Below are 12,026 nucleotides of genomic sequence, written 5' to 3' on the forward strand. Positions count from 1 at the left end.
CCGGTGCGGAGGGCTGAGATCGAGACCTCATATAATGAGGCCCACTCTGCCAAACATGCTGTCATTGAGCGGTGCGTCGGGCTGCTCAAGGATCCGATGCCTGGACCGCTCTGGCGGGGCTCTCCAGTACAGCTCCCAGAGGGTCTCCCGCTTTATGGTGGTCTGCTGTGCCCTCCACAATCTGGCACAGCAGCGAGCGAGGCAACATGCTGGATGAGGAGGAGGAGGACCAGGAGGGCTGGAGGACAAACCTGAAGAGGAACCAGAGGATGGAGGACAAGCAAAGGTCCAACATGCCAGGAGGACCAGGCAGGCCCTCAGCATCTGGAGGTTCTCCTGAGACGAGGCTGTATGAGGCTGGTACGACTCCGGATGGCCCGGCCTCATCAGATGGTAATCCTGCTAGACAATGGACATGTGGTCAGTGAGCGGGAAGGATAATTTTGTGGGGCATCAACAACTCACTTAAGACAGGTCATCTGGATGAAGGGACCCTGGATCCTCACCTCTCTGGCGCAGGCCCACCTTGCTGTCGGTCACTGCTCTCTTCTCAGGCAACCCCGCAATCTCCCTCTTATTATGAGCTATCTTCTCCTGTGGGGACAAAGAGAGGACATTGTGAGCCGCATGTTTGGTGAGTCGGAAGGGGGGGTCTATAGCAGGTGGCATGGGTGGGCACCGCACCCAGACATGAAGGGGTTGTGCTGCTGGGAGCCAGAGGGTTCTCAGGAACAAGCCTCAAGACTGGATGTGGGGAGGGTGCAAGGTGTCAGCCAATGGATTAGGAGGAAGATGCAGGGGGGGTTGGGAAATTTAGGGGTGGCAGGCGGGCGTGTCATGAGAGAGGTGGTAACTTACCCTTGCAGCTCGTTGGAGGTCGTACTTCTCTTCCAACAGTGGACGGCGGTCCCCCGTACTCACTACAGCTGTCACTGCATCCCAGGTGGCATTGCGGACCCTTCTGCTGGTCCTCCAAACCCCTATGGGTATGGAAAAAAATGTGCCCCGCTTCTCATCCATGGCGTTGAGAAGCCTGGCCAGGTCAGTATCCCCAAAGCGAGAAGCAGGTCTCCACACTGCCATCCCCATTTCTTGACTGGGAGTGAATGTTGAGGGAGCGTTTAAAAGCAGCTCCCCCTTGTTGGCGGTGAGATTTTGGGGTTCGATTCGGATGAATCAGACAGCGAGGGAGCCAGGCATTTTGAGATTCACGTCAGGGGTTCATGCACGTGCAGGTGAAGACAATCTGTGATCTCGGCAATAAAGGCCACATCTCATTTGCCTTCCTAATTGCTTGCTGCGCCTGCATGTTAACTTTCTGAACACGCACACTCAACTCTCTTTGAACTCTCTTCGACACATAAGCTTTTAAAAAATATTCTGCTTTTCTATTCTTGCAATCAAAGTGAATAACTTCACATTCCCCTTCATTACACTCCATCGGCCACCTTTCTGCCTCCTCGAGGACTCCTTACCTAATCATTGGTCAACTACCATCCCCCTCCCATCTCTACCTGGATATATACACACCCTCGTTGGGTTCACATTCCCAGCAGGCGCAACTCAATCACCTCTGAACAGCCTTTTCACACAATCAACAGTCTGAGATGCACGCCAGAACTCTCTGGTCATCAGGATTCACTTTCCCCGCAGGCAACACACCCTTCGCTAGCGGGTTTCACAGCGGGTGGGGTGCCTTCAATGGGAAATCCATTGACAAGCGACGGGAGGATAGAATCCAGCGAACGGCGCTCCCGTGGTATATCAGCAAAGCAAACCTCCAGTACCCGCAGAGCCAGGATTACAGAGGGTTGGAAAACTATCATCTTTCCTGCTGTTAATATTTCGTATTTAGTCACATCCCCAAAGGTAATTGGATTTCTCTTTGGAATGTAGTTAAACAATTATTGCCGTTAATAGCGAGGGACGATGGCAAATTGAAATGAGTCACACAATCTCTCTCCACAATGGTTTTGTCATGAAATAAACTGCTGACAAGTGTACAATGAATGACGGTGAGATCAGGGTTGGCTACGATGATTTGCACAGATCAATAGTCTGCTGACAGTCTAGACTCATGAACGATGGATGTTGGGGATGGGCAGTTCCTGTGTCCATTATCATTGCAACATGATAGCAAGGAGGCAGCGGGGGAAACAATGCATCAGAGTCCCCAACAACAGTGTACATCCTCAAAAATCAATCATTCGCGCACAACCAGTCACGGCAAACTATCTCTACGGTTTTCTCAAGCGCCGAAGCGTTAGCCGAGACTCGAGGTGTGAAACGCGACATCCGACCGCCACGGGAATGCCCCAATTAGTTTTTAACCTGTACGCGATCAAAAGATGTTCATGCTTCTTGAATACATTCTGCATCCTTTTCTTGTAGTTTCTCGCTGCTGTCGCCAATTGTTCCTCCCGCGATCTGTACGCAGATCGAATGTCCTTCAGCATGCTGTCCACAAATCGCTTCAGGTAAGGGTGGTCAGCCGCTGGAGGCTTTGTGTTGTCATTGCCAGATTTCACTGTGTTATCCACATAGTCCTTACACAGGAGAATGAAAAGCAACACACCGTTAGTCTACTTTTAAGACGATCTTTTGCCCACACAAGCTTGAACATTTTATCTACCGCATTCTGGATTTTCCGAAGTTGCGTTTGCTTATCTATTTACTCACAGTAACATCTTCAATGTAGCGGACAAGTCGCATGCGATATTCCTCGTTCAGTTCTTTTAGATGGAGTTGCAGCTGAGAGTTCTCCGTTTCAACCTCCTTCAGTTGACTCTGTGAGCCTAGCAGCGCCTATTGGGGATTGCAAAACAAAAATGCATTCGGAAGTGTCCTCGCTTTTGAAGAAATTATTTGGTGAAAGTTTGCTTCAGAGTTTAAAAATTACTCCGAACAATTCGAATCAGTTTCTCAGTTGGATGGGCTGAAATTCCACTTGGTTTACTATTTGTAAAAGCAGTTGCTTGCAGATTGATAGACGAAACAAGGAATTCCTGCCTAGTTGTGAAGGTCATGGCTTCAAAAGAGGACAGAATTCAGAACTGGGTCTCAATTGACATTTTGAGTCGGTTTCATTTGAAACTGACCTTCCCCAGCAAGAACTGGCCTGTTCTTACCAGGAGGGAGTATAGTGATGGGAGATTTTATAGCGCAGAATCAGGCTGTTCATCCTAACAAAACTAAGCTGGGGATGTCATGATATGTAGACATGCACATAATGAGATACAGACACGCAGCTAATGAATACAGAGAACAGGACATAACCAATCAGCAGGCAGAACACTTGGGGGTGGTTTCCAACTATAAAAGGCACGAGGCACTCACATTCCGCCTCTTTCCACTGGGGACATCTACAGAGTGAGTCAGGATGTATATGTCACATAACACCTCCAGCACGTGGCTAAGAGCTAGTCTGGTTCAGTCAAACAGAGTAATCACACTTAGGTTAGCAGAAAGTCGAACTCTCAGAGAACTGTGCTAACTGTGTGACAGGTTCAATAAATCAGATTGGACTAAGTTCAAGGTCTGGAGTATCTTTCAGTTAAAGTTGCTTCCAGTTGCAGCCCATGTTATCTCAGTGTGCTTAACACGACAGGGGAGAATGCTCCACACACCAGCCCCTCCCACCTAACTTCACCTGACACGATCAACTTAACCTGCTTCCTTTCTCACTCATGTCCTTATCCAACTTCGCCTTAATTCAACTCAACTACTCCCTGTGGTAGCGAGTTCTGCATTCTCGCCACTCAGAGCAAAGAAGTTTCTCCCGAATTCCTTGTTCGATTTGTTAGTGGCGAACATTATCTTCAATGGTTTCTAGGTTTGCGCTCTCCGCAGGTGGGAGTATGAATACTCCACGGTATAAGGGCAATTATGGAAGGTTAATAAATACCGGCCTTGCCAGCGATATTTCCACATCCCAAGAACAATTTTTTAAATCCTTTTTAAACTGTATAATGGTCAGTATTTGTTGGGATGGCTTTCTTGTCAATCATAGGGATGTCCATGGGCTAGAGTGGGGAGTCGGTTAGCTCCGTTGGCGGGGGTGGGAGGGAGGGGTGGTTTGATCTACATTTATATTTCATGGGCTCGACAGTTACAGATAATAACACAATATAAACTAGGGAAGTAGAATGTTGACACAACCTGGTGATAAGACAGTAAGTTATTTGTGTCAGTTTAGAATGCATGGTAGATTTGAATTCCACCATTTTCCCTGAGTTGGGACTGACAGCATCTGGAAATGGACAGATGTTTCCGAAAAGGTAATTGGATAGGCGACTGTACCTCCCCTTTCCACCAACATACCTTCAGAAAAGTCACATTTGATCGTAGTCTCGTCAGTTAATCTCATTTCTTACCACTGTTTGTTCCGCTAGTTTGTGTTGGGTGTTTCGAATGCCTCTTTTGGCCTCTTGAAGCTCTTTGCCCATCTTTACACTAAAGCAGAGGTTTTAGGCAGTAGTTAAAATCAACTTACAGTGGAGTTATCATTTGCAACTGGTTATTAAGCATTGAACGAACAAAATCCTCACATTCAGTGTTTCTGAGGTTGAGCGAAGTAACATCAACATCGAGCCTGTACCACCCTCTGAAAGGGCACCCTACCACGCGCTCGCCCTATCCCCGTAACCCCACCTAATCTTTTGGGCACTTTAGCACGGCCAATCCACCTAACCTGCACATATCTGGACTGTGGGAGGAAACCGGAGCACCCGGAGGAAACCCACACAGACACGGGGAGAACGTGCAAACTCCGCACAGACAGTCGCCCGATGTCGGATTTGAACCTGGGTCCCTGGCACTGTGAGGCAGCAGTGCTAACCACTGTGCCACCATGCGGCCCGCATGCGGCACCAAACTTTATTGTGTAATAATCAGTTCTTTTATAATGGTATGAAGGTGCTGTTAGGAGTTTGGAGAGATCGAATCTATGCCGCAAAGATCACGAGACTAATTGATTGCTGTGCAACGTAAATAGACTAATCTCAACAAATCATAAGTGGATATAATAGAGGACTCCCTGCCAATCTGAAGGTGAGGCCATCACGGTTGCACACTTACATTCGCTCCTCCATTGCATTTTGCTGTTTTTCATAGTTTTGCTTCATTACTTCTATTTGCTCTTTGATCTGATCCTGGTTACCTAGCAACTAAGACAAAAGCATCAATCTTCAACAATGGGGTCCAACTCCCATGCCAAACTCCCAACAGATATTTTTTCACCGTTTTCCAAAAATGTCAAGCAACATGCCCCCTTGTTTATGTAAAATGTAATCGTCCCAGCAGAAATCTGGCATCCTCGTCCGCAGCACTTTGAAACGGTGAGAATGGAGCAGTAAAATAAAAGAGAAATATTGTCCTTCAGGTCTCAAAAGCTAGTTCAAAGGGCACCACTAAGCATCAAAATGTATTGAAATGTTTTATTCTTTTTAAGTTACGTCCTACGTACTTTTCCCTTAACTTTGCCCGGCTCCCTCCACCCTGCCCCATGTTAGATAACAGTTGTGTCCTCAGAGGCTGATCTGACAAGACACTCTTCTTTGCATGGCCAACTGAAGATGTACAGAATCCATAGAGCTGTTACGGCTCAGAAGGAGGCCATTCGGCCCATTGTGAGTACCCCAGCTCTCCAAAAGTGCATCATGACTCAGTGCCGTTTTCCTAACCTTTCCCCGTACCCCTGCACATTCTTTCCATTCAAATAATTATCCAATGCCTTCATGAATGCCTCGATTGAACCTGCCTCCACCACACTTCCAGGCCGTGCATTCCAGTCCCCAACCACTCGCTATGGGGGAAAAGTTTTTTCTCACCTCACATTTGCCTCTTTTGCAAATCCCTTTAATTCTGGGCCCTCTCGTTCTTGATCATTTTACCAGTTGCCTTCCAAAGTATCCCTTTCTCTACTTCCAAGCAGCTCAACTGAGACTTGCAAACCCATCATGTAGGTAATGTCTAAGATACTTCTGGATATATATTTCTCCCTCAGTATAGAGAAGTAAGGTCATAGATCTCTCCAAGACCACAGATATTCCATTAAAGCAAATTACTGCGGATGCTGGAATCTGAAACGAAAGAGAAAATGCTGGAAAATCTCAGCAAGTCTGGCAGCATCTGTAGGGAGATAAAAGAGCTGACGTTTCGAGTCCAATGACCCTTTGTCAAAGCTAACAGGCAGAGAAAGTGGGAAATATTTATACTGTGGAGTGAGAATGAAAGATGAGTCATAGCCACAGAAACCCAGGGAAACCGGGTGCTAAAGGCCCCAGAAACCAAGGGGAAAGAGTGCGGATGACAGTCCCCAGAGAGAACAAAAGATGTGAAAGGTCAAACAGCAGAGAAACTAACATCAGAGGATGAACTGTAGATGTGGGGGGAGGGGAAGGGGGAAGCAAAGAGGAGAAAGGTGAAGGAAAGGTGGATAAGATGGGGGGGTGGGTTTAAATATATATTAAGAAATACAAGAAAGAAAGAAATGGTAAAAGACAGTTAAAATGAAATGGGATGAAAACAAATGGGTCGAGGTGGGTTAGCGCTGATCTTCTGAAGTTGTTGAATTCGATGTTGAGGCCGGAAGGCTGTAGCGTGCCTAACCGGAAGATGAGATGTTGTTCCTCCAGTTTGCGTTGAGCTTCACTGGAACATTGCAGCAGGCCAAGAACAGACATGTGGTTCATGGGAGCAGGGTCTTTTGTTAAAATGGCAAGCAACGGGAAGGTCAAGTCCTGAATGTGCACAGACCGAAGATGCTGAGCAAAGCGATCACCCAGTCTGCATTTGGTCTCTCCGATATAGAGGAGACCACATTGGGAGCAGCGAATGCAATAGACCAAATTGGAAGAGATGCAAGTGAAACGCTGCTTAACCTGGAATGAGTATTTTGGTCCTCGGATGTTAAGCATGGAAGAGGTAGATGGGCAGGTGTTACACCTTCTGCGATTGCATGGGAAGGTGCCATGGGTGATGGGAGTGATACTGGGTATGGTGGAGGAGTGGACTGGATTATCTCGGAGGGAACGGTCTCTGCAGAATGCTGACAGAGGGAGTGAAGGGAAGATGTGTTTGGTGGTGGCATCATGCTGGAGTTGGCGAAAATGGCGGAGGATTATGCTTTGCATACGGAGGCTGGTAGGATGAAATGTGAGAACGTTGGGGACTCTATCTTTGTTCTGGGAGGGAGGGGAGGGGGCGAGGGTAGGGGCGCGGGAGATGGACTGCACACTGTTGAGGGCCCTGTCAACAACTGTAGGTGGGAAATTACAGTTGAGGAAGAAGGAACACATTTTTGAAGCACCATTTTGGAAAGTGGCATCATCGGAACAAATGCGACGGAGGCGAAGGAGCTGAGAGAAAGGGATGGAGTCCTTACAGGGTGTAGGGTGCGAAGAGCTGTAGTCCAGATAGCTGTGGGAGTCAGTGGGCTTGTAGTGGATATTAGTAGATAGTCTATTGCCAGAAATGGAGATAGAAAGATCAAGGAAGGGAAGGGAAGTGTCTGAGATGGACCAGGTGAAGGTGATGGAGGGGTGGACACTAGAGGCGAAATTGGTGAACTTTTCCAGGTACGGATGAGAGCATGACGCGGCACCAAAATAGTCATCAATGTATCGGTAAAGGAGTTGTGGGAGGGGGCCCGGATAGGCCTGGAACAAGCAACGTTCCACATACCCCATAAAATGGCAAGCGTAGCTAGGATCCATCCGGGTACTCATTGCTACACCTTTGATTTGGAGAAAGTGGGATGAGTTAAAGGAGAAGTTGTTGAGAGATAGAACGGGTTCAGCCAGGCGGAGGAGAGTGGTGGTGGATGGGAATTGTCCGGGCCTCTTTTCGAGAAAGAAGCAAAGAGCTCTCAGGCCATCCTGGTGTGGGATGGAGGTGTAGAGAGATTGCACATCCGTGGTGAAAATGCGGTTCGGGCCCGCGGACTGGAAGCTGACAATATGACGCAGGGCATCAGAGGAATCCCGGATGTAGGTGGGGAGGGAATGGAGCAGAGGAGTGAGGATGCAGTCAGGATAAGAGGAAATACGTTCGGTGGGGCAGGAGCACGCTGACACAATGGGCCTGCCGGACAGTCCTTTTTGTGGATATTGGTAAAAGCGGGCTGTCCGGGGTTGGGAGACTAATGAGGTTGGAAGCCGTAGGGGGAAGGCATCCGGAGGAAATAAGGTCGCTAACGGTGTTGGAGATAATGGCTTGATGTTCAGTGGTCTGGTCGTGGTCCAGGGGGAGGTAAGAAGAAGTATCTGAGAGTTGGCGCTCAATCTCTGCTAGGTAGAGGTCAGTACGCCAGACGACACCAGCACCTCCTTTATCGGCAGATTTGATGACAAAGTCGGGGTTAGACCTGACGGAGTGAAGAGCAGAAAGTTCGGAAGGGGAGAGGTTGGAATGGGTGAGGGGGGCAGAAAAATTAAGTCGGCCAATGTCCCGTCGACAGCTCTCAATTCGAAGATCAAGGGCAGGTGATTGTCCCGCCGGTGGTGGTGGGGGTGGGGGGTCAGTCCACGTGGAGGCAGAATGTTGGAGGCACATGAAAGGATCAGTGGAACGGGGGGAGGATTCTTGCCCAAAGAAGTGGGCACGGAGACGAAGGCGGCGAAAGACGAGTTCAACATCATTAGGATGGGGACGTAAGGGTACAGAGCTGAGTCCTTTGCTGAGAACAGCACGCTCAACCTCAGAGAGGGGAAGGTCAGAGGGTATGGTGAACACGCGGCAAGGATCTGGGGCTGGGAGAAATGGGTATGGGGGATTGAGACTGGTGGAGGGCCTGGGATGGGCAGTGGTGTTGATGAGTTGTTGAAGCTTGTGTTCCTTAACATCTGTAAGAAACAGGAAAAGATTCTTGTTAAGGCGTCGAATGATGCGAAGGATGAAATGAAACTGGGGACAGGGACAGCTTTGAGAGAGAGTAAGACGGTGCTGCTGGAGAGAGATGTCGAGTGTCTTCATGTGGCGGCGCATGGCACTGAGTGTGGCTTTCAGGATGCAACGAGAACAGCAGTTGGAAGAATGTTGTATATCCTGGAGGTACCTGTAATCCTGGAGGTTACATGCAGGGTGGAATTTAAGTTGAAATCCCTGTGGGGTAAGTCGGAGATGAAGACAGTCACTGAGGAAGGAAATATGGCTGTGGAAGCGAGTCTTGGTAAATACCTTGTCCAACACGAGGAGAGAAATGGAAAGCAGCGAAAGTGGACAGTGGGGGAGGGACATACGGAAACCTGTCGGAGAGAAGAGCAGTACTTCTTCAGGAATACATTCCTGGAAGAGAGGTGGCAGTGTGTTAAAAAGCAAATTACTGCGGATGCTGAAATCTGAAACGAAAGAGAAAATGCTGGAAAATCTCAGCAGGTCTGGCAGCATCTGTAGGGAAAGAGGTTGCCATTAACACTCTTTCCCCTTGGTTTCTGTGGCTATTCCCACTTTCTCTGTCTGTTAGCTTTGACAAAGGGTCACCTGGACTCGAAACGTTAGCTCTTTTCCCTCCCGACAGATGCTGCCAGACCTGCTGAGATTTTCCAGCATTTCCACAGATATTCCATAACATGTTGCCACCTGATGTGATGTGAGATGCACATGACATATACAATGCAGCTTTCGATCAGCCCTGAATGGAATCCATGGTTTGGCAAGGCACAACCTGTCGGATCTAACATCTGCTTGTCTTATTTCATGCAGGCCGCTGGCAATGTCGAAGCCAACCGACTTTTGGCAATAATCCATTAGAACGTAGCGATGCTACAAGATTCTTCAGTGTACTTCCTCCGCTACACAAGATTTCAAATTTTAAGGGTTTCTAAGAATTTCCCAGTTGGTTGTTCCAGGGCTAATGTGAACATGAGCCAGGCTCTGTCGTCATCAGTGAATTGGTTCATTGTCATTTGAGTCCAATTGAGTGCTGATCGAATTGAGTATTTTGAAACTAGCTTCCCAACATCCCACAGTCATAGGCCGGGTTTCTCCGTTGCGAGTTCGTCCACTACTGCTGTTAGCCCTCAGTTAAATCTCCCGTTCATTGCAGCGGGACCGGAGAATCCCACCTATGGAGTTTACAGCACAGAAAGCGATCCTTCGGCCCAGCGTGTCTGTGCCTGTCATCAAGCACCTATCTATTCTAATCCCGTTTTCCAGCAATTTGGCCGTAGCCTTGTGTGCTGTGGTGTTTCAAGTTTCATCTAAATACTCCTGAAATGTTGTGCGGGCTCTCGCCTCCACCACCCTTTCAGGCAGCGAGTTCCAGACTCCCACCCCCCTCTGGGTGAAAAAGATTTCCCTCAAATCCCCTCGGAAACTCCTGCCCCTGACCTTAATCTATGCCCCCAGTTACTGACCCATGTACTAGGGGGAATAGTTTCTTCCTATCTACCATATATATGTCTCTCATAATTTTGCACACCTGATCAAAACCCCCCCTCATGCTTCTCTGCTCTAAGTAAAGCCACCCCAGCCTAACTAGCCTCTCTTCATAGCTGAAACGCTTCAGCCCAGGCAACACCCTGGTGAATCTCCTCTGCACCCTTTCTAGTGCAATCACACCCTTCCTATAGTGTGGCGACCAGAACCGCACACAGTACTCTAGCTGTGGCCTAACGAGTGTTTTATACAGCTCCGGCATAACCTCCCTGTTCTTATATTCTATGCCTTGGCTCATAAAGGCAAGTATCTGATATGCCTTCTTAACCACCCTATCTACCTTCCCTGCTACCTGCAGGGATCTATGTAATTCTATGGGAGTTGTAAGAGAACTATATGAAAACAAAAGTGTAATTGCCACATTTTAAACAGCAATTCGAGCAAAATTGGGACAAATAAGAAGAAGGAAAGATTTCACATTTCAACGCCTTTCAAGTAACACTTACATTTCTCTCAAATGTGCCGCGGTCGGATTCAGGAACAAACACCTCTTCAGGCTTGATGTAGCACAAACACAAAGACAAAATGATTAATGTGATTACAAAATGTATTTCTTAAAAGCCAACTGACTGGCCTTGAAGAATAATGCTGACATATAGTTGGGGGAGATGGTGGTGAAGTGATAATGTCACTGGACTAGTCGATATCCGGCGGCACAGGCTATTGTCCTGAGAACAAGTGTTCAAATCCCAGCATAGCAGCTGGTGGAATTTAAGTTCAATTAATAGAATGCAAACTTGTCCCGGTTGATGGAGCAAGTGAGGGACGGGTTTCGGAGATGGGATGCGCTCCCGCTGTCCTTGGCGGGGAGAGTGCAGACGGTGAAGATGTCAATTCTTCCGAGATTCTTGTTCATATTTCAGTGTCTCCCCATCTTCATCCTGTGGTCCTTCTTTAAGAGGCTCGATAAAATTATCCTGGGATTTGTTTGGGCGGGAAAGTCCCCACGGGTGAGGAAGGCGATGCTCGAGAGGAACCGAGGGGATGGGGGCTGGCGTTGCCGAACTTTAGCAACTACTACTGGGCAGCTAACATAGCCATGGTAAGGAAATGGATGGTGGGTACGGAGTCGGTTTGGGAGCGGATGGAGGCTGCTTCGTGCAGGGGCACTAATTTGGCAGCCTTGGTTACGGCGCCTCTGCCGCTCCCGCCGGCGTGGTATTCCACCAGCCCTATAGTGATGGCAGCTCTACGGATCTGGGGCCAGTGGAGGAGGCATATAGGGGAAGTGAGAGCACCGGTTTGGTCCCCAATCTGCGGTAACCACCGATTTGACCCGGGAAACATGGACAGTGGGTTCCAATTATGGGGAAGGGCAGGGATTGCGAGGATGGGCGATCTGTTCCCGGAAGGGAGCTTCCCGAGCATGAGGGTGTTGGAGGAGATGTTCGGGCTGGCGAGAGGGAATGATTTCAGGTACTTGCAGATACGGGATTTCGTACGCAGATTGGTACCATCCTTCCCACGCCTCCCAACAAGGGGGATCCAGGACAGGGTAGTTTCCAAAGGACAGGTGGTTTAGGGGAATGTCTCCGACATTTATAAAGAACTAATGGGAGCAGAGGAGGCACAGACCGAAGAACTGAAGC

General features: G+C 48.5%; 1 protein-coding gene across 3 annotated transcripts in view; it reads right to left on the reverse strand.

Moving 5' to 3' along the window:
• Window positions 1–12,026, reverse strand: part of ccdc78 (coiled-coil domain containing 78) — a 140,702-nt gene that overhangs the window by 24,282 nt on the left and 104,394 nt on the right. For all 3 annotated transcript variants that reach the window (XM_072481684.1, XM_072481682.1, XM_072481683.1), the window contains exons 13-17: window positions 10,884–10,934; window positions 5,077–5,165; window positions 4,374–4,452; window positions 2,680–2,805; window positions 2,332–2,546 (exon numbers count right to left, since the gene is read on the reverse strand). In XM_072481684.1, the coding sequence (XP_072337785.1) occupies window positions 2,332–2,546; window positions 2,680–2,805; window positions 4,374–4,452; window positions 5,077–5,165; window positions 10,884–10,934 (560 nt within the window). The remainder of the gene's footprint in view (window positions 1–2,331; window positions 2,547–2,679; window positions 2,806–4,373; window positions 4,453–5,076; window positions 5,166–10,883; window positions 10,935–12,026) is intronic.

Source organism: Scyliorhinus torazame, chromosome 17 (assembly GCF_047496885.1).
Source record: "Scyliorhinus torazame isolate Kashiwa2021f chromosome 17, sScyTor2.1, whole genome shotgun sequence".
NCBI lineage: Eukaryota > Metazoa > Chordata > Chondrichthyes > Carcharhiniformes > Scyliorhinidae > Scyliorhinus > Scyliorhinus torazame.